This window comes from Dermacentor andersoni, chromosome 6 (assembly GCF_023375885.2).
Source record: "Dermacentor andersoni chromosome 6, qqDerAnde1_hic_scaffold, whole genome shotgun sequence".
NCBI classification, from domain to species: Eukaryota; Metazoa; Arthropoda; class Arachnida; order Ixodida; family Ixodidae; genus Dermacentor; species Dermacentor andersoni.
The window spans coordinates 150,580,064-150,608,013 of NC_092819.1; the positions used below are offsets into that span (position 1 = coordinate 150,580,064).

General features: G+C 45.0%; 2 protein-coding genes across 2 annotated transcripts in view; one reads left to right on the forward strand and one right to left on the reverse strand.

Moving 5' to 3' along the window:
* The window catches only part of LOC126523499 (mitogen-activated protein kinase kinase kinase 7-like), a 131,343-nt gene extending 120,109 nt beyond the window's left edge, over positions 1-11,234 (reverse strand). Inside the window, exons 1-3 of the mRNA XM_050172105.3 lie at positions 10,969-11,234; positions 2,175-2,285; positions 186-254 (exon numbers count right to left, since the gene is read on the reverse strand). Of these exons, the coding sequence (XP_050028062.2) occupies positions 186-254; positions 2,175-2,285; positions 10,969-11,067 (279 nt within the window). The 5' untranslated portion in view covers positions 11,068-11,234. The remainder of the gene's footprint in view (positions 1-185; positions 255-2,174; positions 2,286-10,968) is intronic.
* A 256-nt stretch (positions 11,235-11,490) lies between these two features.
* The window catches only part of ncd (non-claret disjunctional), a 107,618-nt gene continuing 91,158 nt past the window's right edge, over positions 11,491-27,950 (forward strand). The window contains exons 1-2 of the mRNA XM_050171964.3: positions 11,491-17,255; positions 27,620-27,651. Coding sequence (XP_050027921.2) covers positions 17,246-17,255; positions 27,620-27,651 — 42 coding nt within the window. The 5' untranslated portion in view covers positions 11,491-17,245. The remainder of the gene's footprint in view (positions 17,256-27,619; positions 27,652-27,950) is intronic.

Genomic DNA, 27,950 nt, shown 5'->3' on the forward strand with positions numbered 1-27,950 from the left:
TGGCAACCATTCAAGGTTGAAGCCTGAGAAAAGTGCCAGAGAGCGACGAAGAAGTGATGAAAAGACAGATGCAACGGTAATGTGTCATAGTGGACCGGTTGGTTCTGTGGCATGCCGCACTTGCCGAACTCAATGCCTGAAAGCCCAGCACGGAGTCACCACAGCCCATCAATCCTTTGACTCACCGGTGTTCGCACCCTAGCCCCGTACAGCTTGACTATGTTGGGGTGATCGACTCGCGACAGCTGCCGCACCTGCACAATGAGAGGGGAATGTGTAGAGCAACTATATAAGTAAATAAATATTGAACAAATGAATAAATGCCATTTCACTGCAGTAGTTCAATTTTGATGTGGAAGGTGTACAGACGTGCCATTTTCTATTTAACATTTTTCTATGCTACTGCAGGTTTATGTGCACATAACCATGGTGCATAGCTGCAAGCTAAGGAGACACCTAAATAATTTGTGCTCTCAAAATGTTTGCACCCTTGGGCTTATCTTGTCCCGAAACAATAATCGTCATCTGCCGTGCTTACGTTTCCTTTCTTGAAAACGCTGCGCTCACTACTTTCCTGTTGAGAACACTCTGTAACACTGATAATGTGCATGCTGTTTGTGAGCTGGAAGTGCCAAGCGCGCAGCTTTAAAGAAAAGAAATGTGGGCAAGGTGATTGTTTTCTGAGGGATGAGAAAAGCCCCAAAGGGTGAAAACTTTTTTAAGAGTTTACTGTGATACTTCAGTGAAAAAAAAGTTTACAGCCTTTGGGGTGTACATAGTCCCCAAACAATTATCGTCATCGGTCTGGCCTCTGTTTCCTTTCTCGAAAACTCGGCACTGGCTAATGTCCTGTCAAGAATGCTATGTCACAGCAATAACAGGTTTGGGTGTTTTTGACCTGGAAGTATTAGATGCTCAGCATTAAAGAAAGAAAAGGCAAGCAAGAGAGATCATGAATAATGTTTGGGGACGGTATATGCCCCTCATGCAGAAATCTTTTCCTTAGGGTCTTGCTCTGGCACTGGTTTTGGCATCCATGAGATGGATGCGCGTTATGATGGCATGACGATACTTGCTTTGTACATGCGATCACTGTGGCTGTCACAAGCGAGCCATAAGAAATGTGTGCAGTGCTTTTGTTTATTATAATCATACCTACCCTTATTGCTACACGATTTTAGAAAATTTTGCTCTGTGCCATGACATCACCATGCCAACGATGCAAGATTTGGAATTTGAAAAACCAACATTAGTTTAATATTAAGGGCGACAATAAAGACAAATATTAAGTCGATGTCGACTTTAATATACCATTCCAGAAACCTCACAGCACTTGTTTCGTGCCAGGAAATGACTTAGTTCGAGGGATTGAAAACTAAACCTTTCAACCACCCACATAGTTGTCAATTAGTTATATTTTCGAATTGGATAGAAGTGGGCAAGCAGCATTTTCTTTCCTCTTGTAATGCAATGCAATGAGATTTTATTAACTAGTGGCCGCGTGCTAGTGACAATTATAATGAGGCATTATGATGTTGTTGGACTAGCACTAGAATGCCCTAGTAAAGTCTGCAATGGTGTCCTACATTTACTTAAATTTATCGCTTACCACCTTAGACATTTTTGAGCAGTATCACTTCAGCTTGACTTAATATTTTCCTTTATCATATCAGCGTTTCCCTACCTTCATGCTTTGCAAGTCTCGTCCTTTGACATCAAGAAGCATGGGTCGCAGTTCTACAACTTCGACCATGTGCATCTGCACTCTTCAAGGCCAGAGTTGGACAGTGAAAGAGACAAGGACCAGGTACATTCAGGCACGCCCAAAACAGATTGTGGACCTTCTGCTGTTAAGTTATCTTTATTGTGTCAGTTTATCACAAGCCATTGAAAAATGAATTAAGGATGATCGTGAAGCCTATTCAAAACCTGCAGGCTGCATGTGCACCTCCATCATACGATAAACATCATCTGTCAGGAATAGCAACTCAGGCAGCTCAATAATTTGCAGTATATAAAAACACACATCTGTTCTTACATAATGGACTTGATGGCTGAAGCAGTGCTGAAAACACAATACTGAAAGAAGGTGCATAATGATGAAATTGTCAACTCTTCCATTGCAATCGGTGATGGATGCCTGCATCTTGACGCAACTCATCGGTCACACGTACCTCAACGAGGAATGCGCGCTTCTCGTGGTCCGAGGCAATGGACTTGACGGCCACATCCTGGTCTCGCCAGCGACCCTTGCGCACAAGCCCAAAGGTCCCTTTGCCCACCACCTGCAGAGGGCAGCAGCAGAGACAGAGAGCGGTTATCACATTGCTAATGCCTCAAATTCGTCATCATGATTTTACCCTTAGAGGCCCCTGGCAGGGCATTACATAAATGGTGTGAGTATTAATAGAATAGACTCATCATAAATTTGAATAATTAACTGAGCAGCAGCCATGTTGTAGAAGCAGGAAACCAGGCAAAAAGAGAGTACAGCATAAAACAAATTTTTAATCATCATTTTCACCCTGTAGGCTGCCGCCTACATGGACGTCTTGCGCACTCAGCACACTCTCCTCATAACTGTCAATGTATACGTGCCACTGACGTGTGCGCATATGTAGGAGGCCTGCGTGCCTCCGGAGGTTGTTGTTGATGTGTGGCCGGCTGTGTGGCATCTCATGGTATGCAAGTAAAATGTGTTAAGTTGTTTGAAGGTCTGATCTGTCGTGCTTCCCACTACAGAGGGGAAACAGCAAGCTGTACTCACATTCTGGCGCCCAACATGTTTTTGTTCCCAAACCCCAGAGGCACACAAGGCCTCCTAATTATATGCACACATGCAAGTGACATGCATGCACCGACTGCAATAAGGGGAGCATGCCAAGTGCGTGAAGCGTCCATGAGGCCGGCACCCTAAAACCTAATGCAAGTTCTGCGTACACAGTTAAACCTCAATAGAACAAAGTCGGTAAAATTGGCAATTTGCTTCATTAAACTGAAATTTCATTAGATTGAAATTCTACCTTTTATGCAAATACATACAGTCACCGATTAATCTTTCTTACACGAAAGGAGCTGCAAGATTTTCTGAATTATCGGGCAATCAAAAAAGGAAATTCATTTTGTTAAATTTGAGCCCCTGCAACGAAAGATACGGTTTCATTCCTTGTCGACGATATCTTCACAGCGGCGGTACAAAGCAAAGCCAGCCACACTTTTGCATGCCCTCCGCCCCCCGTGACTAATAATGTCACCCGCGCAGTGGGACGACGCTATCAAGAAAAGCGCCAGCAGTGGGGAACGAACGCTTCATCTGCCTCTCATTTGATGCATCACAGAAACTCGAGATTACGCAACCTCCAGTAATAAATGCGCAGGAAGACAGTGCACATGATCCCACACCATCTCAGAATGCCCACTCTTAGCACATGTGGCAGATTACTTCTAAAACAGGGTGCGTGGGCGGCTTCAGTGCTCAGCCTCACTGACATCCCTGTTCATCCACAGCTGTGCTAGAAGAGAAATTGTGTGCCAATCTGCCCCCGCCCCCCTCGCCATCTATGTGCACAGGAAGACGGAACTTATCAAACCACCATCCTTTTCGGCTCACCCTTCCCTCCTTCCGCTCGGACCTGAAGCATACAGGGCGCAGCTTTCTGCCTTCTGGTGTCACAAGAGTGTAACACCTGCCTAACTTATTGACTTCACAATTGATTAGCCAAAGCAGACGGGCGATTCTGTTTAAATATTTATGCTCCAGTCATTGTAAATGATACAGTCAATGCAGCAGGTTTGCTTTCAATTGCGGTATTCAAAAAGAAAGGCTATCTATAGCTGAGGAGTGCAAATAAAACAATGCCCCTGCAGTATTCAAGAATGACAAGTTGGCAACTACACCAACCTTCATGGTCTCCAACGTGCAAGAAAGTATTTCTTTTTGCAGAAATTCCCAATGATATTGCTGCATATCTGTTTTGAGATGTCAGAGGTTACTTCGTCGCTAATGGCATTAAGATTTTGTGCCATTACATATACATATGCAGTATGCAGATCACATTTGCAGTTCGGAAATGAGCACTCAATGCCATAAAATTCGCTCAAATAAAATGGGTCTAATGATAATGTTCACTGAGTATTGTACAATCAGGAAATCAATCAGTCGCTCCCAGAAAACCTGAGCTTAGACTTAACCTAGCCTGTTAAGACTTTGAGATAGGAAAGAAGATTGCTCTTTGCCTTGTGCTCATGCTTCCTCACTTAACAAGCTTCAATAATGTTAACACCACAAGGTTTTCAGCACATCACAATCTTATTATGGAGTAATTATGGAAAATTTAGTGTCACAATTACAGGCGTACCATAGTGGGGTTCCATCCCACCTTGCATACTTCAATCCTTCAAGTGAAAGCCAAGAAATATTTTATGAGAAAATTACCAAATTCATAGTATTGTTTAATGAGTATAGTGAGTATCAATAAGTATAAAACATATGGTTTTGTTTCTTTTTTCTCTATTCCTTTTTTTCTAAACTGCTGTTAGTGATATTTCTTCGGATTGCAAAAGTAGTGACAGCTAAGTGAGCTGGTGTGGTGACATAATTATAAAACAGCAATAGGGACATGGAAAGTGGGAAGGAACAACGGGACAGTGTGCCGACTTTCAACTGCCGTTTATTCAAGAAAAGCGAAACATAAACCTTTCAAGCGTGCCACCTGGAAGACATAACATAAACGGCATGTCAAAACAAAAAGCAGAAAACAAGAAAAAAATTATAAAAAGGGCATGAGCAGGGGCAATATAAAGAGCAATTCGTACAGTCACATGCACTACAAGATTAGGAGGCACAGGAATGTAGCAGATATTCAACTTCTTCATGGGTTAAGAGATATCGATGCTTGGCTTATACAATCACCTTGAAGTTGACAAATATGATAAGCCTCTATGATTTCTCTGTTAAGCTGATTATGGCTGCAGGCAAGAATGATGGTATTAGTGCAACAAGGCAAGCAACTGCACTTCTTGCAATGGTCTGCTTCTCCGGATTGCTTGTTCCCTGTGCTACCACCCAGTTTTGTTTTCTGAGCATTATGGCTAATTAACACGCCCTTTGTACGAGATTAGCTGCTAGTTTTTGCCAGCATCGTACTAACCGCCATTTGCTCACTGTTTGAAGGTCCCAGGAGACGACAGGAGTTCTGCATGTGTTTTTCTACTCCACCTGTGTTTTATGTATCGTACTGACAAAAATAAATAAATCTATCATATTTTCTTACAATTCTGAAATAATGCAGTGCTCTTTTAATTCCAGTGCTAGTTTCAAGATGCAACTGCTCAATGAGGGCATTCTCGCAAGAAGCTTGAAGCACGGTAAAGATGAGGGACGAAGAAAGTGGCGCACGACATCTGCACTCATGTTGCGAGCGCTAGTGTTCTGTGTCACTTTCTTCGCCCCTTGTCTTTACTCCAATTTCATGTTTTTAAGAGAATGAAAAATTGTGGCTGAACCCACGTCACGATGACTGTCTACGGTAATGTGTTAGCACTGAATCAATATAGTGACATAGTGTATTGCCACCGTCGCAACAAGTTATGTGTGAGGCGTGTACTGCAGCAAGACTGCTGTGCCATCTAGTGGCACTGCTGAGAAATCCACGCGTCCTCCAAGATGGGAAGCATCGTGGACCAGTGCCTGAAAACACTCAGAATTGTTTCCTCGCTTGCCGCGCACTCGGTGACCCAAGATGGCGAGAGGTTCATCAAAGTGCGACACATGCCCAGTGCATTTGTGGTGCAGCCTGCTAATGCGTCGGGTTGCTGCCCTGGAGGAGCCCTTGTGACTTGGATTTGATTCTGCTTAGCATCATAGAAATTTAAGGGATCTTTTTCGTCATCGTAGAGGCAGCACATTCCCAGTGACACATACCTATTTACCCAAGTTGGCGCCAGAGAGGTTCATTAAAGAACAGCACAGATTGAGCGGCACATACAGAGTTCTGCAAGTTGGCATCAAAGAGTTTCTTTGAACAGCGGTCCCTATAAAGTCCCGCATCTACAGTGACTCATGTCGGCGTGAAAGAGGTACATTGAAGAGCGGCACATATGTAAACATTGCCACATACTCAGTGACCTAAGTTTGTCCAACGGTTGGTTTCGAACCCTGTTCCCTCAGCACAGTAGCTCGATGCACTATGCATTTGACCATGGACTACCCAGTGACCCAGGTATACAGCTGGGAAACGGTTAGGTACAAACATACAAGCAAACAAAATAGATAGCCCTTGAAAACTGTGTGAAGTACCCAAAGAATGCTAACGCATTAACACCAAGTAGCGCCCCTTTCCATTCTATAGACCCTTTTTGCAGAGCAGTTCACCCTAGAGAAACGAGATGGCACTTTCGACGACACACCTCAGCGCCTCAGCGAACGTTGCCTCAGCGAACGCACATGAATATGAAACAATTACCACTTCTGCCCTGCTACTGTGTGATGAGCTGTTGGAAATGCAACTGGGTGTTCATTAACACACTGTGCTCCATTCATGCTGAAAAGTGTGGAACGGTAGAGGGAAGACGCGTGCAGTAGTTGGCTGCCAAAATAGTGACTGGCATATTAAGGAATGGAATGAATATGACCAGATCTATAGGAAACTCTACAACATAAGCAGACTGCCTGTGTTGCCAGCTTTTCACAATTGATGGCTTTTCTTGAGGATTAAAAAATTCACTCTTCTATCAGCATTGGATCACTAACCTCTAAAAAAAGGATTTCAACGATGGAACGTCAGCAAGAGTAAGTACCGCTCATTACACAGTGACAAAGGGATTAGCGCTGCTTCGTGGCGCAGTAAGTTTCTCCCACTTTACACATCCAATCAATTCACACACAAACATAAGCCCACTATTTTGCCAACGTATCAAGAACAAGAGTGGGCACACACTTAAATCAATGCGCCAAAGCGTGGGTAATGGTAACTACACCGACTACACACAAATGTTTGAAGCTGAATGTTTCGTGATAGTCCACAGAGTAAGCGAGCGACTAGCGATAATACGTCTTTGCTACAAGCTATTAGCACAGAACATCTACACTGCAAGCCCCCCTAGTGCACAGCAAGAACAAATCTATCGCAACTGAGGACGCATGCAAGTAATGAGGCAGAAAAGAAACAATCAGGTAGTGACCACACCGCGCAACTCTACAGAGTCAGAAACATGACAAGCCGCTGCTCAAATGTGTTTGCCACATAAAGAACAAAAGACACCAATCCTGATTTAATTCATAACCCTTTCAGGCACTTTATACACAATTGTGCACACCAAGACTTGGCATAAATAGCAAAAGCATTGATGAATGTATTGATATTTAAGATGTGTCACATACGTGTTGAAAGACTTCAGGTTTGAATTGTGCTGTAAGTTTTGGTAACATGTGCAAAATGTTTTTGTAGAACAAGTGGGAACGTAGACAGTTGGCTATTTTTATAAAGTGTAAGCATGTCGTATAAAGCGAATTCACTACTTTATGATGTTCACTTCCACATTATATTTTTTGAATGCTGGTTGTCCCTTCAAGTGTCAGTGACGCCTCCTGCACATGCAACCATGTATATATTTCTTGGGTCTGTATCCGAAATATATCAGTTAGAAGTACCGCCCATGTAGTCATGATTGTTTTCTTTTGTGACCTTTCAGCAGCAATTTTGTCTCACGTTATGCTCCTTATATTGTGATGGCCATTCTATGGATACTCCTGGAACATTTCTGCCATCGCCGTGAGGTTCCGTATAAAGTTCAAGGGCAATAAAACCGTCACCATGTGCCATATCCTGTATGTGTGAGTGAAAGTGTGCAAGTGTGAGCCGGCGATCACGGCTCACACTAAGTAATGCACGCAATAGAGGAAAGCGGGGAAGAAGCGCGACATCTTTCGTCGTGCGCAAGGCTCCGGGGGGGAGGGGGCACATTCTACTGCACTTCCTCCCTGTGCGCTGCGTTTTTGATGCTTAGTTCAGGTTGCTGCTGCCGCACTTCCTCAATCCAGTGTTCTGACAGCGAGTTCGCATGGTCATCAAGTGAGATGTGTTTATATTTGCTTGTGCACGCATGACACTACGCTTGTTAATTTCAATGAATGAATGAATGAATGTTTATTTTGACAGGAAAATACAAAGAATCTGTCAAAGAGGCTGACAAAAAAGCATGAATGACTGACTAAATGTCGGTCCCCCTCCCCGACCCGTTCCCAGTGCACAAAACACTCAAGCACACAGGGTAAGCATGGTACACAAATTGGATACATACACAAAAAAAGGGAAATAAGTTGCAGTTTCGCCCGAAATGCAAAGCATCGATTGTGGTAGCAAATTAGTGGAGAGCTATATGAAGTAGGGATTGTAGTGCTGTCGACTGTATAAACTTGTAAATGGCATACTAACTAAATTAACAAGCATGGTGTCGCACACGCACAAGCAAACATGATCACATCTCACTCGATGGCCGCAGCAACTTGCTGTCAAAATGCTGGAGTAAGGAAGCGCGGCGCGGCAACTGCAGCAAGCGAATTGACCTTCACGCTGCCTCTCCCATCAACGTGAATTAAACCGCGAAAACACAGCACGCAGCAGACTCGGTCCCTGTCATAGATAGCTTTCAAGATACGGTGGCCCAGGTGGGCGCACACAACTGCCTGGAGTTGAATGTGCCCCCCTCCCCTCCCTAGCCTGCCCTCAGAACCTTCCATGTGACGAATGACGGCGCGCTTCCTCCCTTGCGTGCGCAAGATTTAGCCACGATCGCCAGCTCACCCTTGCACGCTTTCACTCGCACATACAGCACACGATGATTTTAGCACCCTTGGACTTTATGCAGAATGTCACAGCAATGGCAACGCTGATGGCAGAAGTGCGCCTGGAGTGTTCATTTAATTGCTATTGCAATAAAAATTTTTTTTTCATAAAGCATGAACCTGCATCTTTTGAACTATGAATGCATCCTGTTAAATATTTCTTGCTTTACCAATTAAGCTACTGCAGCCGCCCTCCTCCCATTACTTTCTTGGGTATTTGTGTATACGTACAACAATAGCCTCGGTTGGGAGTGTTGTACTCACATACAACTTGCTCTGGCAATGAAGGAAGAGCTTCAGGGACATCATTTTTGTACGCGTGTTCTGCGCCAAGTAGCCTGGCAGCATTTTCCAGGACTTTAGGTTTTGTGGAACGGATATCGAATCAGCGCAGCTTTGTGTGACTGTTCTGTATTTGCCCAGATGTGGAAAAGCAAGAAAATAAGCCAGATCCAACGCTCAATGGTGCATTTTGCCTTATTTAGCTGTTGTAAATAGAATATTTATGTCATTTCTTCCGCAGCCTTAACTGACATGGATGAAAATGTGGGGATTTTTTCCGTTTTTTCAGGAGTGCTCTTACTCGAGCACATGTTGCCTCCAACTCTTTTCTTTCATTGTCACAGGAAGCTGTCCACAGGAATGGCCAGTGCTGCTCACAGCCACAGCAATGGATGTGGAACATCCTTTCAATCATGGGTATCAATCATGTGAACTTGAGAGAAGGCAATGGGCAAATAAACCTTCACGATACTTCATGGTATCAAGGCTATGAAAGCCAATGCCCTCAATAGGCAATGAGCAAGAAAACAGCTCATACGATAACAGAAAAACTGTCCAAAACAAATGCATCATCATTGGTTTCCCCAGCTCTTGGTCCAACTCAGTTGTGTCTCTGGTGCAGTCAGAGACGCAGGCGAATGAGTGCCATGGGTGAGTCACATCTGGCACATGTACAGTGCTCAGTGACTGAAACACGATACTCAGAGTACATGGCTGGTGCCCCCTTTTGTGCCACTGGTGGGCGCTGGGGTGTCGAGCCGATGCATTTTTCTATCACATGATAGCAGGAGCCTTTGTGAAGCATTAACTACAACTGCATTTTGTCTCTCAGCGATTACACAGCACTCAACCCCGGTGCAAAAAGTGCAGACTGTCACGCCATCTGACAACCACATTTCAATCACTGTGGACTGTACCTCCAATGTTTCCCATAACGTCCAGGAGTAAGCAGCTGTAATTATCCACTGCCCCATGAGAGACTATCACAAGAACTTAACAACTACGACGTTTCAAGCACGTTGCTTACATTCTAGCTTTGTTCTTGTGACACAAAACAAACATTCGTGATTGTTGTAACTACCAAGCACCTTCCCGCAACTCTAACAGTGTGACCACTTCACTTCCAAATAATCACTTGGCCCCGATGGAGGGCTTCCGTGGGTTTCTGTTTACTGACATAACAAAAAAAGCTCGCCTTGTTAATTCTCAAGGTTAACGAGATTGTGCGCAATGAGTTCGACTATTAATATATGTAGTAGCGCCAATTCACGCGGTCGCCAGCACTCTCTCATCACGTCTTTGTGAAGGTTTCCATGACATCGCTGCAGTCAAATCATTCGTGTCGAATTTTAAATTACCACGGATTCAATTATGGTGAGCAGGAATGGCATGGGCAGTTTTGGAGCGGAAGACTGAAATCTACATGTCGACATAGATTAGGCCAGCAAAACAGTGAGCGGTGGGTATAATACCACGCAGAGAACCGACTGTTGGCACAGCATACTGCTGCTGTTTCCTCTAAATATTACAGCCTAGTGTTACAGCACAGGCATTAGCCATCAACAAAACATGGGTAGGCTACATCAACAGCCGCATCGATGCGACGGAACTATCCTGACACCGCACATCACAACACAGCCACCAAACTGAAACATGCATCCGAGGCGGCCAAGTGAGAAGTTGTCAATGTGCCGTCGACGGACGGATGGCTTCACGGCAATGATTACAGGTACCAACGATCCTCATGACTACACACGCGTAGTCTTTCCTGCTCGATCGAGCCGGTACGTACGCTTGTCAACACTGCCAAGCGGTAGACTAGCGACGACAAGCATACTTGCCTCGAACAGCTCGATTTCGCGATGGTCGATCTCCTCCACGAACGGCCCCGGCCACTCCAGCGAGCCGCTGTCGCTGCTGTCACCTGAATATGGGTCCATCGTGGCAGGCCTCGGACCGCGCTGTTAACGGGTCACAGCGGTCGGCCGCGGGCCCACAGAACAAACCACGTATTGCCGGTGCTGACAGACAGACACACCAGCGCACTCCCACCTGTGATCCCACCACCTTCACCACGACCACAACAATCAAGCGATCAACAACCGAGACACACTACGGCTAATTTTTTTTACCTACACTGGCTGCACACGAGTGTAGCCAATGGTGTAACTGAATCAGAACCAACGACGTAGTAGGACGTCGCTTTTTTTAATTTGGTGTAGAAAAGTGTAGTTCTGCCCACACCTACACGAAGCCATTTTAATAGCTGTAGTGTAGCATGAAATCTATGCTTTCTACACTTTTGTTGTATTTTTGTTTCGATGAGTAGAGTTATCTCTTTTTTTTTTTACCTACACTTCGTGCAGGTTCGTGTAAACGAGTGTAGTGCCGGGCAGAGGTTATTACGTCATGTGCTGCACTTGGCTAGCTGGGCTGTAGCCAATCACAGCAGACTGCGCGTCGTCTTCTGCATCAGCAGACGAAAAGCACCTGACTCCGCACTTCGCCTGACTTCGCACTTATTGGCTGCGTATATGCCCTTGCCTGAAACTAAACGTCAATGCAGGAATTTCTTTTGACAAACAATTCTAGAGATACTGCAGCGAAATACGTCGCAAATGTGCAGTGCACGGAGACAACCTGTCAATACAGTGCGGATTTTTAACCGGCCAGCACCATGCGGGAGTAAGATAATTTTATCTTCTTGGATGTTCAGCTCACCTTCCTCTGTGACACATGGTCACGCGCGTGCGTCTATTTGTCGTACAAAAATCCCTCACGTGACCTGATCCTAGGTGCCTAAGGACAGCATCATTTAGGGATTTTTGAGAAGGCGCGATGCTGGCGCCGAGCGACGCCGTGGCGTGTTCGTCCTCGGCGTGATCGTTCTCTGGACCGCGCGTTGTTCAACATTGCTCATGCAATCGTGCGTGCGTTGCTTGTGTGTTGGTTGTAGGTTCTGTGTTACTTAGCGGAAAGCCGTGAGTAGTGGCGGTGCGGCAATGCGGCTTTGGCCTCGATGAGCTCTGGCACTACAGAATCTGCGTTGTGTGACCCGTGCTTTCTTGAGAACCCGGCGGTGGTGACAATTGAAATATCGAAGTTATCTAGCCACCATATCGAAGTGGCCTAGCGCCTCGGCAGCGAAGTTCTGCGAACCGCGATGTGGCGTCGCCGTGTCCGACTTTGCATAACGGACATCGAGGCATGTGCTGCTCGCTGCAAGTCATGTAAATGCAACTGCGACGACCGCCCACTGTTCAGCGCTGAATGTGTGTTTGGTGTGCTGTGCATCAAACGATTGATGCAGCGGGGGTGGCGGAGGAGCAGAGTGGCTTAGGGTTTGCGCGTTCACAGACATGTGCTCCCGTCTTGGTCTCATTAGTGGCTGTCGCGGGATTGTGGTGTGCTAGCTCCTTGCCTAGTATGAAGTTTACGACGCTAACACACAGCATGTTCACGCTTTTCCGCGCTATATGTCATTTGCATGACGGCCGAGTTGAAAACGAGACATATAGTGTTCTTTGCGTTTGTGTGTTGTAAATTACTTTCTATTGTGGAAGTTCTGGGAGTCTTATTACGCGAGGAGTGCGAACGTAAACATAAACACATATGCGTGTCTGAAATTTTGAATTACCCATAATGCCCTTTACGACTGATAAGTGGGCTACACGGCGTGTGATTCAGCTACCGTATGTTGCGACGCTCTTTCGTGTGGTAGAATGATGCATGGTGCGCGTTTATTTCTGTACTGTTGTAAAAACCATTTGTTTATTCACTCAATACAAATGTACGGCTTCTTCGCTGCAGTACGGCTTAGTTGTGCGGCGAAGCATACTAAAAGTGGGAGGGGGCCGCAATGAGCCAGCATAGTATGTCCACTTAGGCGACCTCAGAGGCGGCGGGTGCGCGAGTGTATAATTTAAGAAGTCTTATTATGTCCAGTGACAGTGGAGATCATTAACTGTAGCACCAAAGTAGTGGACCACTACCAGAACAAAGGCATGTAGTATGCCCATCTCAATTCTTGTGCTTATGCCAGTCTTCTTTTTTACAGCAATAGCTGCTATGGGCTAACTCCCCTGGTTGTTCCGATGTCTACTGGTGTTGTCACTGGAATTCCCGAATTTCTTGCTAGAATATTGCAAATAAAGTTCTCATTGTGCTGCGAGGATTCAAACATACGATCAAAAGAGTGGCAGTCCACAATTCTACATTTCAGCCACTCTGCTGAAGGTACAATCGTGGTGAATACTGATACCGGAGAGCGTGATCTAGCCAACAGGTGCCTAGATTGGCTAACACTTGCTCAATGTCTGCGTACTGTATATAGAGCTGGCATCCACACCTTCAAGTTCTTACACATGACCTTCCCACTTGTGAAGGCAGTCCTATGTTAAGTTTTCTTCTTGCATGTGATGACAATGATTGAGTGCATCTGCTTCATTAATCTTCTTCTAGTGCTTGGCTTCTCAGATTTACTGGATGGAGCTGTTGGTGTCTTGTTTTCCTCAAGCAAAGTGAGAGGCCTAGCAATGGGTAGTCCAAATATAGATTTGAGAAAACCAAAACGAATTCAGCAGTAAGAAGCTAAAGGGTTGTTTTGGTGTGGATCAGTGGCTAAGTCCGGATATGAAAGAGGAGGAAGAAAAGCCAAGTATTTCCACTTCAACACAGAGGCACAACTCCCACATATAAATACGACTCTTACTTATTTTACTTTTTTAATGAGATTACCGACTTGCATTGGCAAGTGTTCACTTCAACAAACACTGCATGAAGTAAGCTTCCTGCACATATTTCACCAGCTACTGCATCGTTGTTTCACATTATGAGTGAAACTGCAATTTTCTTTATGCCACAACTTGCCCAATTTTGTGTTTTGCAGTAGGATGTTAGCAGTGCTATTAAGGCACTTAAATACTCATGAATAGTAGTACAGAGAAAATAAAGTAAGAAAGCAGTGGCTTTTTGTGCGTAGACTATGCATACACCTGGTGTTCTTATGGTCATTTTTTCCCTATCCGCTAAACCATTCTAAACAAGAAAAGTTTATACACAGACCACAACTAAACCACGGGTATCGTTGGTAAGCAAAGTATATTTATTCGGTGACATTTTCTGCAGCCCTGCTATTGAGCTTTCCTTCCTTCCTTTTCAGCTGTGCAGGTTCATTAAGAAGTGATGATACAGTTTGACAATTTTAATTGTTGAAAGACTTAGCGAAACCTTTTTCGGGTTGTTTTTTCTTGGTTTCAGACTCTTCACATTGCATTTTAAGGCGTGCTTTCTGTGTTTGTTGCTTTTTCTTTACGGGTAGGGCATGTCAACATATTTTACACCATTTCAAGTATGTGGTACCATAGACTGTTCTTAGATGGAGTCTTGCCCTTTCATTCTGTACAATATGATGTCGGTTTTTTGTGTTCAAGGCCGTTTTACAGCGTGATTGTAGCGTTTTGCTAAGTTTTGCCTCTGTCACCCAAGCTTGAAAGATTGCTACCCACTGGTGGTGGCATGACACATGTCGCGTTTCTTCTTCAATGAAAGGAAGTCTATCACTTATCCTGTGCACTGTTTGTCTTTTGTGTCTTTGAATTGCAATTTGTTGCCTATATTTGCTCTTTTGTTGCATTTCAGATTAGGAATGGTTATCATAATTGACATTTAACCATATTGCACACAATGTGGATGATATGTAATTGGAATATATGGCCACCATAAATATAATAGAAGTTAATAATTCAAGAATAGTGCCTTTGCATGGTGGTGCAGCCATGAATTGTGGCCATAAGGTACCAGCGCTGCAGATAGCACTGCTTGTGCAGAATGTAGTTCAACTCTACTACTTTCAAACATCATTGTTTTTATCTGCATTTGTATAGCTCCAGTTTCTGTGAACAACACACATCTGGTGGAAGAGTGGCTTGCACCTGCAGTTGGGTCCAATGAATAGCCAAATTTCTGCCTGTTTTCATGTTATTAGCATATTAGTAAAGGCAGTCGTTTTTACAGTAGCCTGTTTCCCTAGTGTAGAAGCCGCTGCAGGGTGTCAGGATCTCATACACATCTTCAGCTTTGCAGGGGACACAGCATCTGGCACATAGTTTGTCACAGGCCATGTATTCGGGGCAAAGGGAGAACCAAGCTTCTCGGATATGAAGTAAACCGCCTGTATACTCAGTGGCCTTCATTTCGTGTTACATATGTGGTTATAGCGACCCTTGTTTTAAGCACTTCTTGTCCAGCAGCGGTCGTTTGCTTTTGAAACACTCAGGATAGCTTTCAGCAAGCTGGACAGGAATAACACTGAAAAACCAGCAGATGTTAATTGTTGCACTTATCATGCGAAGCTTCGTACAGTATGATGAGGGCATAAATAAATGAGGGTGTTCCTCAAGGCCTTGTAGCACATGTCACGAGTTTGGAGCAACATGATGTATAGCACTTTTTTGATCGCATGCTATAGGTTTAGCAGGTGTGGCCATGGTTGAAGTGCAGTGCAAGGTCAAGAAAACAGATATCTATGAGCAGCACCCTGGTAAAGGAGACTCTGGGAAAACTAGTGGGAAGCCTGTTGAACATCTGGTTGACCCACTTGCTGGCTCCATCAGGCAAAGTATGATAAGGAAAAGGGAGTCATCAACACATCAGAAGGTTTTTACATATAAACACTGCTAAGGTCATAACATGCCAACAAGTCTTAGTGCGCAGGCTATGCACGACCAACTACATATGCCTTCTGTTCGGACATTGCTTATTGTAACTAACCAGGATGGAGTGGACAAAAAAAAGAACAGCAGCTCCATTAATTTGGTTTCACTGGTATCAACAGTGTTTTGTAAGTGTACATTGCCATACTCCCCAATGCCTTCTTGGGTGACATCAGCAAGGACCAGCTTGAGGCAAGGGGTTAATAGACGTCTTTACAAGCTAAAAATGCATGCATGCATGGAGAGCACATTGTGTCCAAAAAGTAGGCACTTCACAGGGGCACTGGAGAAGGAACAGGTTATTAACAGTGGGCAAAGACAAGCTACTAAACACCCAACACTGTTGCCATGTAACAACCTCTGAAACAATCCCTCTTAAAGGGGAAATCATCTTTGTGTATCCATAAGACTTCCAGAACTTCCACAATAGAAAGTAATTTTATATGTCTCGTTTTCACCTCGGTCGTCATGCAAATGACATATAGCGCGGAAAAACGTGAACATGCTGTGTGTTAGCGTCGTAGACTTCATACTAGGCAAGGAGCTAGCACACGACAGTCCCGCGACAGACGCTAATGAGACCAAGACGGGACATGTCTGTGAACGCGCAAACGGAACCCCTAAGCCACTCTGCTCCTCTGCCACCCCCGCTGCACGGCTGCACCACTCGTTTCAAGCACAGCACACCAAACACACATTCAGCGCTGAACAGTGGGCGGTCGACGCAGTTGCATTTACATGACTTGCAGCGAGTAGCACATCCCTCGATGTCCGTTAAGCAAAGTCGGATACGGCGACGCCACATCGCGGTTCGCAGAACTTCACTGCCCAGGCGCTAGGCCACTTCGATATTTCCATTGTCACCACAGAACACCTATACAAACTGTTGTCACCACCGCCGGGTTCTCAAGAAAGCACGGGTCACACAACGTAGATTCTGTAGTGCCAGAACTCATCGAGGCCAAAGCCGCACTGCCGCACCGCCACTACTCACGGCTTTCCGCCAAGTAACACAGAACCTACAACCAACACACAAGCAACGCATGCACGATTACATCATAGAATAAAGAAATTACATGAGCAATGTTGAACAACGCGCGGTCCAGAGAACGATCACGCCGAGGACGAACTCGCCACGGCGTCGCTCGGCGCCAGCATCGCGCCTTCTCAAAAATCCCTAAATGATGCTGTCCCTAGGCACCTAGGATCAGGTCACGTGAGGGATTTTTGTACGACAAATAGACGCACGCGTCTAACAACGGTGGCAGAATTTAAAAGTGCATGGGTGCGTGTTGTCAGCTCCGAAGTCTGTTGAGTTTCGTGTGCCTCACGAAATTCGTGGTTTTGGCTGTGTGCCCCGCAACATTCTCTGTTTTATGAATAGACATCGTCGGTCTGCAGCGAAATGAGCCAGCGTGAGTGTTTCTTCTCGTGTTGTCTTTTTCAAACCTACGGTCCTGCGCCCGGCGAAAAGCATGCTCGCACTCATATGTGCTTTGCGTTATTTAACCAATTTTCGTTCATTGCACTTATCCTCCGAAGGCTGTTTGCCCACCGCCTACAGTGATATTGTGGTTCCTGTTGTTACAACCTAAGATTACACTGAAGCAGGGTTTGGGTACGGGCTAGTTGGCATTCCAACTAGCCCGTTGGAAGTCGGCGCTTGTCATCGTTGTTCTTTTGGTCCCTGTCTATGTGCGCGCTGTGATGTTTGAAACTAAGATTACAAGCTTAAGTGTCCCGAACGCAACCCTGTCGTTCAAGCAAAGCGCGCATGAATTGCGCTTGTTTGAGCAGTCAAATTTTGAATTGGCCTGTGTGTTGAATTTTTTTTTCGATTTGCCACCGAAATTTTGACATTCTGTTGTTTCCGCCCCCTGCGTCATTCCTTGCGGTTTAGCGTGGCTCATGTAGCTTCATAGCCCGAATGTTATTTCATACGCCGCGCCTATTTTGCCGGCAAAAAATTATTGAGCCCTTCTTTGCCGGCAACCATCATTGTGGGCAAGGCGAAAGTTACCGGCAGTTTTTTCCCGTAGTAGCTGTGCGTCACCACGTGAGTTGTACGCCGGCGCATTTCCGCGGGGGCGCGAAGGGGGCTTCTGCCTCCAAAAGGCAGAGGCTGTTTTCATTGTGGCTGCGGTAATCAGTTCACCGTGGCTAGTCGCCGCGCATATGGTGTAACAGTCTGTCGCCTGTCTAGCAGCGTCAACATACTCTACGGTTGGGTGGTCTTGAAAGGTGCGTTTTTTTCTGGCCTTTTTCTGCCCAAGTTTTTTCTGCCATTTAGCCGTGTTCTGGAACGATTCAGTTTCCGAGGAATTCAGTTTGGCGGTGGCGTCACATTTGGGCGGTCCGCCGACGTAATGAAAATGAGAGGAAGGACAGAGGCCAATCGGCGCGCAGTTTTTTTTTTCTGGAAGTGTACGTCACAAACCAAGCGAAATTATAGCAAATTAGGAATGCTTCTTGGTTACAATTCCTACAAATAATTCATTGACTATGTTGATAAGGTTTGCCTTTCATTATGAAACGTTTGTGTGTCATACTGGCGGCGAATGATTTAACGTATTTTGTTTACTGCCCTTGAGTAAGTAAGTGGTCCTGATCCCTTTTGACTCAGGGCAGGCGTTTGTCAACGCCACAGGAGATGTTCAGAGTACAAGAAGGAAAGTAAGTAAGGAGAGAAAACACATAAAAGAACTTAAAACACAGTTTTGTCACAGTCTACGAGTCCGTCTGGTTGGTCCGGTTTGTTGTATTCTAGGCTCCAGTCTCCATTGACTCATTTATGCCGCTAGGTGGTACGTTGTACGTTAGCATGGCGTGCAGCAACTCGCCTGGAGTTAAAGTATCATACCCCCAAATTTTAGGTTGGAATTTAGGTTGGCCCACGTGCAAATTTTAAGTTGGCCCACCCCTACTGTAAGCCTCCCCATACCATTTTGCTCTGAACGCCGATCTTGCCCATGCACAGGCTCTGCACAAGACACGTGGCACCTTTGGATCACACCGAAGCACCTTGCGCCACTTCGCTTCGTAGCAGACAACAAATTCGGTTTGCGCATGATTGATATGTTTGTGGCGTCACCCAAGCGGCGACCAATCTCTGCTCGCAAATTGAATTCTTCTGAAACCGAATTGTTGCAGAATACAGCTCCTGGGCTTTCTTCTTTTGTCATGTATCCCGGCCAGCATATTTTTGGGCAGGGGCTGCGGCTCGCCTTCTCAGCCCAGGCAACTAAATCTTGGCAAATGTAACAAGATGCAACTTATATGGGTACTTGCTCACGTGGCGAGTCCAGGGGATGGGGCGGCAGACCGAGGTATAATCAACTGGGAGGGGGACCCCCTCAACCCTGGACTTACCGCAGGAAGAGATTACAACATATAATGAAATTACTGCCTATTATAGAGAGAATCTCAAAACATAGGGAAACCCACATACAGAACTAAAAAGAGAACAGGCAATGATCTGGAGACAAATCCAAACCGATTCTATCCCCATCCCCCATCGGCTATCCAAAATCTACCTGGATGAAATCCAACCAAACTGCGAACATTGCAACTGCATGAAGGTTACCCAAAATTGCGTTATTTGGGAATGTGAGGGAAACCCTGCTCCGCAGTCAATTCTGCCAACTCCCTCCCACGAGACATGAGATTTGCTTCTGTCCACGACTGACTACTAGATTCGGGCAGAAGTAACTAACTTGGCCGAAAAGGTCGTGGCAAGCAATTAGGCACCACCCTTCGCACCAGCGGCAAGCTAATTTAACGACCTCGTTATACCGTAAATTTGTTTCTCTTTCTCTCCGCGGGGGCAATTCTTTGCCAGCACAACTACTGGCGGAATAGCACCAGCGGTAGTTTGCCGGCAGAATAGACAACCGCTGTGTGTCCTTTTTTGTGCAGTATGCCTGCTCTATGATCAACCTGTAGCCACTATTATCTATGAGCAAGAAGAGAAAAACTTTAATGGTACAAAATAGCACTGGGTTGGTCCCCTCCGAAAGCCCTCAGTTGTGGGTATAGACCTCAGTTCAGGACCCCTTGTGCTGTAGCACAGGGCATCTGTTTGGCTGCTTTTTATTCCTACCATGTTTTTCTCTCCCAGCCCATCACCCTCACCGCCCCTTCGCATTGTGCATTGGCAATTGAGCACTAAAAGTGCCCATCCTGAAATTTTTTTCTCAACTAACCACTCTCTTTTTGTGCCTGGGTGGCAGGCATGATGCTTGCTGGCATTAAAATTTGGAAAGAAAAATAGGCTTTGTTATCGGTGCGCTTACTTGTCTGCTTTTCTGCAGATGAGACAATGGAGCGACCAAAAATTATGCGCAAGGGCTAATCCAGCGTTCATCAGAATGCACACAAATATGGTACATTAGCAAATTCCCTGTAACTATATTCTCAATCAGAAGAGCAGCAAAAGGGGCGAGTTCTTAAAACACTAATCAAATGCACTAAGTTAGACAGATGATAGCCAAGTGAACATGGCAAGCGTTTGTTAAAATAAATGCACTGAATTGAGTCGTATGACCATTAACCCTTTAATGACAGCAGGTGTGAACACATGAAAAAAATGCATATTTTCTATCAAAATGTGCAAAAAACATCAAGAATAAGCATAATCAAGAAAAGGAAAAAATTATTTTGCAGCGCCTTTTCCAGCAATAGGATCCACCATGGTTGCTTAGTGCCTGTGGTGTTGGCCTGCTAAACACAAGGTCGCAGGATCGAATCCCAGCCACGGCGGCTCCATTTCGAGGGGGGCAAAAATGCGAAAGCACTCGTGTACTTAAATTCAGTTGCACATTAAAGAACTCCAGGTAATCCAAAATATTGCAGAGCCTCCCACTACGGCGTGCCTAATAACTAAATCGTGGTTTTGGCACGTAAAACTCCATAATTTAATTCCTTTTTCCCCAGCAATAGAGTGGAAGTCGGGCAGCAAACTAGAAGTGGGCTTCACCCCAAGCCACCTATTGCTTTGTTTTGGAATTTGTACAGGCAGTTTTCATATGTGAACCAAAGGTGTACATTTTGTTTGCTTTACATCATGTGTGTAACACCACTTCATGCAGAGATCTTGCATTGGTATGTCTTCTCTGACCATGCTGTCAAAAGAAAGCAAGTCTTCTGCCAAACTTCTTTTCTTTTTTTTTGTATTGTTCCTGCTCAAAACCAACAAATTGCACCTGCTGCCTGTCAGTTAGCATTGGCTGAAGACATTAGCTAAAAACTTCACCCTCAATACCAAAACTTGGCAAGAAAAAATTAATTTGTTCAGGTGTGTTGCCCATAGGCAACTCCTCATTGAAGGGTTAATGTGTTCCCTTGCAGCCAGTATGTATTTGATTAGTTCAAGGTTTCTTGCTAAGTCTACTTACTCTGGTATGAAGAATGCTACTTCTTCTATGACTTAGTCTGCTATGGAACTGTTTTTCACACAAAGAGCCACTAAATTTTTCTTGCACTTAATATTTAACGTAAAACCACATGATTCATTCATTCATTGCAATTTCTTTTGCAGAATGTCAGGCCAATTCAGACAGCAAAAAGAAATGTGATAAACCCAGAAATGAGCAAGGTTACGTGCCTAGAATTTAAGCGTGTGTATTTCATTGATCAATAGTGAAATTAAAATTTCAAAAACGAACTTGAGTGAATGCAAAACTTCCACATTGCAACAGTTCCTTCCACGCATGTGCACATCTGAAAGGAATGTGGAGACACTTAAAAAAATGTTTTTATTGAACTCTCGGCACATGCACGCCAAACTTTAAAACTGTGTCTTATGCACAACCACTACATTGCCAAAGTTTATCTCTTGGCTGCTTGCTGAGATACATACACGGCAAGTGATATCGCAACAAACACCAATCGCACAGAATGGAGTCATGTGTGTGCTATGATCAGTCTTGCACGTGTTGCATTCCCAATGCTGCAATTTTTGTTTACATTTCATCACACTTTTCACTGCCAACCAAGCATCTTCTGAAAAGTAGTTGTGCCCAGCGTTCACATCATTTTCATCCTGAATGCCACAGTGCACATGTTCGGATCCTTGTTCAATGTCACTTTCGTTGAGCTGCTTGCCTTGAACTGTGGGTGTTGGGGCGCTCTCAACCACAAGCCAGGCCTAAATTCTTGTTCTTTTTCTCGTATGGAGAGAGGCTTAAAAAGAGCTTTCTCCTTGGGGCCAAGTTTTCGCTGTTAGGCTACCCGACTATAGTCAATGTGTGGGCTTTTGGCCTCGCAATACTTCCGCGTTGCTGGTGCCACTTTTATATTCCTTAGGCCAAGAGCAGATGAAGTTACAGCTGCTTTATTGACCTTGGAATCGGGTATGACAGCAGCAGTCATCGGCCATCGGCACGTCATCATTTCAATGAACGTCATCATTTTCTGCTCTCTAAGCAGCATTGACACCTGGGTTGCACTAAAAAAAACAGGATATTGGCTTAGTCCGGTTTGCTTATAGTGACAGGGCAGCAGTGATTCTCCATTAGCAAATTGTTGAGTCCGTCAAGTTTACAAGGGATTGAACCACTTCCATCAGAAACTGAGCTACCAGCAATGCTTCTGTTCACAGCAGCTTCGTTACCTTCGTGACTGATTATTGAGCCCATATTCATCAACAGAGTCCTCCTCAGAATGGCTCATGCCTGTGCCCTCACAGAATTCGGACTTTTTCGTTGGCTCTACATGATTATTCATCCAATGGGAAAGGAGGTCCAGCAACAGCACTGTTCTTTCAAAAAAATTTTGCCACAGAACTATCGGATGCTATGCTGTCAAGTTTTTGAGTGAGAACACATGCCTTTCTGCATTTCTAGTAGCTTGGCAATATTCTTATCTTGCTGCCTGTCTACTTGCACAACCTTTGCTTCGATGTGGTCATTGGTGAATGCGCCTCGTCATTTTCTGACTGTAGTTTTGCAGACCACCCATCACGGTGCAGGTTTTGGTCGTACTTGTTTAGGCCACAATTTTCTGGCGGCAAAGATGTGATGACGGGGCACAAGCATTGAGTTGCTGAAACCACAGGCACAGTCACTCGCAGACAGTGTGGCTTGTCATTTGGCCACCATCACCTTCCACACTTGCTTCCCTTGCCAGATGAAGCTGCTGCTCTACATGCTTCTCATCATATGGCTTCAAAAGGGCACAGTGAAGGTCGTATGCCTCAGTGTTACTCGATGTTGCAAGTGTTTCTGAAGCATGGTTGCTGCCTTGTGCATGCCCTCCTTTCTCGTGGAGTGCACAACTGAAAAAAGAAAAATTCAGTTTTCAAGGGAGCTGTGCCTGTTGACAGTGGTCTTAAGCTTCCCGTTGATGCTTTCTGCGCGATTGTTTGTTGACTTCATGAAATTCCTGCCTGACCCCTTGATTGCCATAATCCATTCGGCATGAATATTGTCGCAATGTCAAAAATAGGGGGTGTAGAGCACTATTCAGAAAGCACAGCGGCAGGTCCCCTCTTTAATTCTGAGCGCAATCGCGACTTCTTCAGTGCGCTTTGATAAAAACTCGTGTATCTGCCTTCAGCAAGACCAAGATGCAGAATGATACGATATTTAACAGAGGTCCATTTTCTACACTCCCGGCGACAAAGTATGGGCCTGGATACCCATACGCCATTGTGGACTTTCCAAAAAAACTGCCAAGACGGTACTTTGAGTCATACAGTGTGAACCTGAGCGACATGAGTTAAGAGGTCATTCCTGACAGTGACAGTAGCTCCAGTCAACGCAAGCACTTACCTTAAGTGGTGCATGGGGTACGGATAAAGCCGTACCCGTCGGACCTCTTTTTTTTTGCTTTCTTTTTTTTCCGTGTTACTCAGTGCTGTTGTACACCGCCCTCATATTCCTACGCTGCGCGTCGGGATGATTTTCCTTCGGAGGCACACACATGCCACGCCTCTTCTCTGATGAAGAGGACAATGCGATTATGCGTGAACATTCCTTACAAAGAGCAGTGAAGAAGCCACGGTTGCGCTTGGTATTAAAATGGCGACCTGCCGCTGTGCCTCTTGAATACTGCTCTACAACCCACGTTTTTGACGTGACAATATCGTGCCAGTTTGAGTTGAGGCAGTTCACAACAGCCGGTGGTGATGAGTACTTAAGTGTCTGTACAAAAGGTCATGCTCCTCCTCACTTTGTGCATATACTATTCGCTTGAAGCAGTTCAAGAGCTGTCTCCTGAACCAGCCTTGATATGCTGCATCTCTGGATGCTGACTTCTTTCGGAAACGCTTGAATCATTTGAGGAAGGAGCTCATTCGGAACCTGTCATTCTGCGAGGTCTTTGTCAGCTATAATTACACGAACTGAGGGCCAGCTCTTGTTGAGCTCTTCGAATGTATTACAAAAAAAACCAGTGAAGAGTTCGCCGTCTTCAGTCGCCAACAGGCCAGCAGCCACAATTTCACTCTGCTCATTGCCTCTTCTATGATGACAAGAAAGCAGGACATTCTTATCTACAAGAGTTTGTGTGTAGTATCTATAAAAATGACTTCGGAGTAGTTTTTAAATGGCGTCCTCATGGCTTCATCCTGGCAATACATGGCTCTCAGTTCCTTTTCATCAACAAGGAGGCGGACTGAAGCGCCATACTTGTTTTGAAGCAACTGAGACTGTTCCTCCCAGGTGGCATGCATGATTCTTGGCCTTTGCTGCAAGGTTGTCGCAGTATTTCAGCGCAACTGTCTTATGACTTTCTTTTTCGAGCTGCTCTCTGATAAGCTTTTTGTTTGCCTTGAGTTGGAGCATCAACTTTGCTTTTTCCTCTAAATCGGGTGGAAGCTTTCTTTGTTAGTGTGTCCAAAAAGAGCAACTGACATATTGTGGTTGTGGCTAAGAGAAAGGCTCCTGACATCCAGGTGTGTGTTATCCTTGGTAGCTGCCAAGTAGATTTTGAATGCACAGTCCTTCTTGAAGGTCCGGCACTAAAAGCAATTTTAAAACAAAACAATTGAAAACAATGCTCCAACAAGTTGACTACTCAAGAAAACTACTTGTTGATACATTCGCATGCACAGTGAGCGAGTTTACCATTGTTGTGACCTTTGTCCCCTTAGCCTAGGTATTGGGCAACTTGTCTACCCAATAGCAATAACAAATGAACAGCTGTGTAAAATCAGCGAAGCGTCAGCCAGCCTACGTAACACAAAATACTGTCAAAATCCCTTTCAGGCTGATTTCAATGCCCTAAATAAGTGCTGGCAGTTTATTTACGGAGATGACCATTCAGTTGCGTTTGTCTTGAATTTCTTCCCTCCTTGAACGCAACAGAATTTCACTGTCTGGTACTTAAGGATGACGGACATGCCTGCTGCAATTTTTCCAACCAGTTTCTTCCAGCCTTAACAGTCCTGGCGTCCCTTTTCGATAAGTAGATGTAATTGGCAGCTCTCTACCGAGCAATCTTCTCCTCCACGTCCGTGAATGTGGAAAGCTCGTGTCCAATGTTGAAGTTCAACTCTTCAGTTGCGGGAAGCTGGTGAACTTGACAAGTAAACGGACGGTCGAGGAGGACGTCTCCGAGATCCGGAGGCTGGCCGTCTAGCTGATCCAACTGGGGTCATCTAGGTGATCCAATGTGAACTTCTGGTAGGCGGCCTTGAGCAGACTGTCGTGCTTGCACGTGCAGCATGCGACACGACGGGAAAAACGTGTTTCTTGTATGGGCAGCCGCCTATGAGCAGGGAAGAAGCAGCACTTCACTGCACGGACCCACAACAGGAGTGCATTGCGGCTGCAAACAAAAATAAGTAAATGGAAATGGGGATCGGATGTTTTGTGACTGCTGGCAGCCATTCACCTGGGCTACTCTGCCAGCTGCTGGCAATATAGCCACTGCCTATTTCATGTGGAGTGGATATTCTGCAGGCACAGTCACTGAAAAGAAGTTTCACCGGCATTTCGTTTCCCATGGCTGGCTTCAGTCAGGCTGCAAGGGCAGTGAGAATATGTGCAAATACTCCATGTAAACAACACTTCATTATTTAATATCAATTAGCGGTACTAGGGCACCAAAGGCTGGTCTGTGGATAAGTGACTCGCCGGAAGCAAGCACATGCTGGGTGTATATAAGATCTTCTACAAGGTATACGTAAACTGGTAGTGAATAAAGGATCTTGTGCAAATTATTCTGTAAACTGGTAGCGAAGCTTTCATAGAAGCCCACATGTCTGAAGTGGCAGCATGTTGCAGCTGTCGCAATCTGCGTGTCGTGGGGACAACTTCTGTCTAAAAAAAAAAATAAAAAATAAAAATAGAGAACTATGATGTCGCATCCGGGAGTGGTGTCAGTACGTTATGCTGATAGAAGTTTGAAAATCCACTTCACTTTTATTCGCCTTGAATTATGCACCCATATACATGACCAAGCAAAGAGCATCTCTCAATGGATAAAAAGTGGTACGGCCAACACTCGCAGTATGGCAATACACTCGGGACATTTTCTCAGAATCCTTCAATTGCTTGCAATTCTGGGCGACACCATAAATCTATATTCAAGAATTATTAGACAACCCATCTTTGCTCCATATTTACTCAATGATGTGTGGCTTCCATACCACAGGAAGGCACGCGCAAAGGTCGGCACCATCAAAGACGAAGCGCACTGGCTGCACATTCTTCTTTTGGTCGGCCATTAAAGAGACAGCATCTATTTTACCAGCCTCCGTCTCACCTACGTTACAGTATTATCATTTAGAAAGCATTTTGACCTGTAAATTTGGTGTCGGTTGTGCACTTGGAGACTTGCGTAGAGTGAACGAACATAGCGTAAAGTTGCTTCGCATAGTGGTCTGCATTTATTATCATTGCAGGACGCAGCATGTGGGATATAGCAGCATGAACATGCACGATAACAGTCTGCACTCGCATTTTTTGCCAATGATTGCTGTGCTCTAGCTCACGGGAAATTTGAAGCAAAGGGCACATCACGCCTTGAACAAATATGAAAAAACTCGCACCTAACTGCCGTGCTCAATTGAGCAACACTACTCTGCACGACATGATAGCTCTATAAGAGGCTTGCATTGGCTGGTTATCTCTTACGCCAGTAGCAATGGTCGGCAGGAGTAACCAAGAAGCTACGAATACATTTTGAACTCTAAAAAAAAAAACGAACCTTTGCTGTTTTAGTGCACCAAAGTTATCCGAAATGGAATGTTTACTTTATTTGATGAAGCATTCTTGAACACTTTTTACGTATGTTTGTCCCCCCTCGCACCTAGTCACGCTTCATTTGTGCTGCACATGTCTCCGCCAATAAGTTTGGCATGCTTTTTGTTCCAAGCTTCGTTACCTATGTTGATCGACCTTGTCTTGTTTGCGAACACGCAATCGCACGCCCCCAACCTAAAGACCACCCTGGTTCCAGCATTGATTCCCCATTCTGCCCTGTGGATGCCCTGGAGATCCTGATGCCTTTATTGTATGGTATATTCAACTATGCCGGCATTAGTAATGAAGCACGCCAGCGATCCATACAGCCCGCCACTTAAATTAAAAATAAAACAATGATGCTGTAAGAAAATGCCACAATGCTGCGAGTGTTTGGTATATCCGGCACGTCCTGTGGCAATTAATGCACGGTGTCAATTTAAATAAGTACATGGGCTGGTCGAAATGCTTGGAACTTGAAAAAGTAGTTGAAAAACTTTGGATGTGAAGTTGTTTGGTGCTTCTGTGACAACCACTGTTTCTTGTCGTGAGTTCTTGATAAGTGTTGTTAACAAGAGTTGTTGAACTTTCAGCGAATTCCCTGCCTGGTGTTTCAAGCCGCACGGTGAGTCACATTTTGGAGTCTTTCTTTCACTGTCATGCACATGAAATCTGCAGGCATTCCAACATGTAAAATGTCTTGCATTTAAAGCGTCCCTTACAAACTCTTGCCAAATGCCACGACAGGAACATTAGCTCTGAGGGCAAATCCTACTGATGCTTTTATGGCGCTTCTTTTGTGAGTCTCGAATAAGTTTGCTCTTGCTGCCCTTGAATAGTTCATTGTATGAACATGGAGCATGTGAGAGGAGTTAATACCATCGCCAACATGCACTTGTTCATTTGACTTCAGTCATGGAGATA